The sequence below is a fragment of the Dasypus novemcinctus genome, chromosome 24, assembly GCF_030445035.2.
Source record: "Dasypus novemcinctus isolate mDasNov1 chromosome 24, mDasNov1.1.hap2, whole genome shotgun sequence".
Classification (NCBI taxonomy): Eukaryota; Metazoa; Chordata; class Mammalia; order Cingulata; family Dasypodidae; genus Dasypus; species Dasypus novemcinctus.
In genome coordinates this window covers 27,084,920-27,089,108 of record NC_080696.1, presented here as the reverse complement: position 1 = coordinate 27,089,108, position 4,189 = coordinate 27,084,920, and the positions used below count along the sequence as shown (strand labels likewise).

The following is a 4,189-nucleotide window of genomic DNA, read 5'->3' as shown; positions in this document are numbered from 1 at the left end:
GCAAACAGTCTGATAGGTAATTTGTTTCCTTTTCCTGATTAATAGTTTTTAATTTTGATTATGCAATTCTAAGCAAGCATAAAATTTAACTTTTCTTACTTTGCACATAAGAATACTGAGTTTCTGACTCAGAATTGATAGTTTGAGTGCACTAACATCATTTCCTGACTCCCCCAGGTTAATGCTTTTTCTATAACATTATATTACTTAAGGTCTATTCTCTCCCCAAAGGTTTTGTATAAGGCCATTTTGATTTCTTTCCTTAAATTAAATTTGTTTTGAAAATTTTATTGTTTTATTTTTTCTGTCTTTCACCAGTCTGTTCCACACCTTCCTGATGGCATTTTTCACTTCCTTATTCCTGAAAGTATAAATCAAAGGATTGAGCAAAGGTGTTAGGATGGTGTAAAATATTGCCACAATTTTGTCAAAGGAGAAAGCAAATGGGGGTCGTGCATACACAAAAATACACGGGACAAAGAACAAAATCACAACAGCAATGTGAGATCCACAGGTGGAGAGAGCTTTCCGTTGCCCTTCAAAACTGTGGGTCCTCAAAGACAGCAAGATGACACCATAGGAGAAAAGCAAGAAGGAGAAGTTTATAATGCAGATAAACCCACTGTTGGCGACCACCAAAAGGCCAAGAATGTGAGTGTCAGTGCAGGCAAGCTCCAACAATGGGTACAAGTCGCACATGAAGTGATCAATGACATTGGGACCACAGAAAGGCAGCTGGAAAGTAAAAAGAATTTGTATCACAGAATGCAGGAAACCCCCTGTCCAGGCTAAACCCATTAGAATGCCACAGAGCTTCCTGTTCATGATAGAAAGGTAGTGCAAGGGCTTGCAAATGGCCACATAACGGTCATAGGCCATAGCTGTGAGCACAATCACCTCTACCCCAGCAAAGAAATGTTCAGCAAAGAGCTGGATCATGCAGCCCTGGAAGGAAATGGTTTTCCTCTCATAGAGGGAGTCCACAATCATCTTTGGGGCAATGACAGAGGAGAAACATGCATCCAGGAAGGATAGGAAAGCCAGAAAGAAGTACATGGGAGATCCCAGGAGTGCTGGACTGATGACAATGGTTACTACAATTAGTAAGTTTGCCCCAAGAGTCACAATGTAGCCCAACAAAAACACAACAAATATTATTTTCTGAATATTTGGATTCTGAGAAAGCCCCAGGAGGGTGAACTCAGTTACAAAGCTTTGGTTTTGCATGATTTCAGAGGAAAAGATGAAAGCTACCAAAAGGAGCAGGTAGAATCTGCAATTATGAGAAAGAGAAATTCTTCTCATACTAGTTTATGGTATTATCATAGTCATCAGCATGTTTGGTGAATCTGTATGCAACATTACTTTATGTGCTTCTTTGGTCATTAAGATCACAAACATGACTGAGTTGACCCTTTTATTCAAGGTCATTTTCTAGTTAACATCATCAGCTGGTACTTGGTAGTAATCCCTCGGCACCAGGGAGGCTCATCCCCAGGAGTCATGTCCCATGCTGGGGGGAAGGCAGCACATTTACATGCTGAGTTTGGTTTCACTTCAAACTCTTATAAATGGTTACCTTGGGGAATAAAGTGTGCTCAAGGGTAGAGGAATTTCAATAAAGATTCACATTGTATATAAAAAAAAAGATCACAAACATTATTGTAGGTGATAGTGAGAGGTTAAGCAGAATTGGGATGGAGATAAGATATTAAATACTTGAAAATAGCTAGAATTACCTTATGGGGGAAGGGAAAGAGTCATATTTGGTTGGGTTACAAATAGTTTTTGTCTCAAATGCCAACTCTGCCTATTTAGTAGAAGCTTCCTGAAGTGAATTGTTGAGAGAATTCTGAAGTCACATCCTTGAACTGAGGAAGGAAGGTCTGCAATTTATTAGTGATGCCTGCCATTAAGATTGAATAGGAGCAGAAGTGATTTTCACATCTAATTCTTTCACCACTGATTAGGAGACAGCATTATCTACAAATAGAAGAAGAAATAACATGTAACAAAAGAGGCACTTGGAAATCAGATCTACTGTCCCAAATATTTCTTTAAAACTTTTAACTTAATTGGGCCTTTAAGTCATTTTAAACTGATGACTTAAATGAGCTGATTTATCCCTTATCATAGAGAAAGATGCATGGGAAAATGCTTAGCTTTAAGTGTCACAAATAACAAGTATACCTTAAATATTTGGTTGTTTTTGTTTTCATCCATCATTTAATAATGGGAACTGAAACTTGTAAAATTAACCACACCTCACAGTGCTGTCATGATAACCAATAACGCAAGTTAAGCAATTGCTCAGTGTTTCTGTCTAGGAAATAATTCATGGTAGATCATATTATCTACATTTTACTGGTAGCAAACCAATGTATGAGGTTAAAGTTAAATAAATAACAGATGATGGATCTGGTATTTGAACATATAACCTCTGGCTCCAATACCAAGTTCCTTCCACTGGATCAAGAGGAAAGGGTGAGAATGTTTGTTTTCAACCATCTCTACTCAACTCTAAAGGTTAAAGGCTTCTGATTCCTTTTGTCATTTATGAAGGAGGCAACTTGGTGAAGGAAACAGCAAATGATTTAGAATCAGAAGGTAATAACCCCATCACCTGTGTATAAAAATTGGCAACAACTACATAAGTAAGGAGAACAAACATGTCGACATGTTGACCAGAGCTTTAAGAGTATGTTATTTGCAAATTATTTTTATAATGAAGCCCAAACTGATCTAATACAACTCACCAAAGCATATGTTTCCAGTTTACATGACTATTGTAAAGTACAGACATTCATAAATTAGCATAAATGTTAATCTTATAGGATTATGAAGTTCAAAGTTTAAAATGTGATAAAATTTTATATAAATCAGTGCTCTTACAAATTGAAGTTATTACCCTTTCACTTAAAATATCAGCTGTTGCATACAAAGGAAGTTTTTCCATGAGTCATGCAAATAATTACTTCCATTTTCACTTTGTTTTCCCAGCTTTGAAGGATTGCGCCATCCTCTGTACAAAAACAAAAATTTACCATTTAAATAGCTTATATAATTATATTTTTGCTAAGTAGAAGAATAAAAGCATAGTGAGATTTAGTGCAATTTATTAATTATATGATGTTAATAAATTACAGTAGTGGGATTTATTAAATATATTAATTACATGATTTTTATAAATGTGACTTAGAATAAAAATAATTGACAATGCTAAATTGAACTAATAAATATGCAATTGTTTCTGTCAATGCATATCTATTTGCTTGCTTTAAAACAACCAATTCTCCACTTCCATTATGTCCCTAGAATACTTTGTATTTGAGAAATGTTCTAAAATTATAAACTACATATCCAACTACAAGCTTTCACCCAGAAAACAAAAGTGTAAAACAAATTTAATAAGGCCATTGGGTCAAATATCAATCCTTTATTAAAATGCAAGAAATATAAACATATAATCCAGTGATGATCAACTTAGCCTAGAATCAGAACAGGAGAGACAAAGAAATGAAATTCATAAGAATATGAACTCTAGAATCATACAGATTCAGTTTCAAATCCATGTTCTTTGATTTAGTTGTGTATCTGGAAAAATGTTTCTTTAAATACTCAATGCCTCAATTTCCACTTCTGTAATGTAGGTATAATCAGAATGCTAACTGATAGGGATTTTGTGAGAATTAAATGAGGCAATACACATAAAATCATTAATGCAGTAAGAAACACAGAATGTCACACTGAATGGTGAGAAAAGTCCCCAGAATAATTGAAACTGAACAGAAGATGTGAACATTTATTCACCTTATTACTACTGCATTACCATCAATAGGGTTAAGTGCTTTTGCTCATATTTTTATTCATTTTTTAAGTTTATTGAAATATATCATTCATACATAAACATACATAAACAATAAGTGTATAGTAATGGTTGTGAACTTACAAAACAAGCATGTTTAACATCATACATGACTCTCATAACTCACCCCACCACCAATACTTTGCATTGTTGTTAAACTTTTTAAACTAATGATTAAATAGCATTGTCAAAGTATTACTACTAATCAAAGTATTTTCCCCAACCCGCTCTATTATTATTATCTTATATCATTTATATTTGAACATACATTAACAATTAAGTGTACAGTAAAATTGTGAACTTACAAAGCAAACATGCATAACA

The 4,189-nt window shown here is 34.3% G+C and overlaps 1 protein-coding gene across 1 annotated transcript; it reads right to left on the bottom strand.

Moving 5' to 3' along the window:
- Window positions 1-267: 267 nt before the first annotated feature.
- LOC101413046 (olfactory receptor 4C15) lies at window positions 268-1,227 on the bottom strand. Its single transcript, XM_012531159.4, has one exon. The coding sequence runs from the start codon at window positions 1,225-1,227 to the stop codon at window positions 268-270; it is 960 nt and encodes a 319-aa protein (XP_012386613.4).
- Window positions 1,228-4,189: the final 2,962 nt, after the last annotated feature.

Excerpts from the sequence above, each read along its gene's own strand:
- LOC101413046 (XM_012531159.4), bottom strand. The coding sequence starts at position 1,227 with ATGCAAAACCAAAGCTTTGTAACTGAGTTCACCCTCCTGGGGCTTTCT.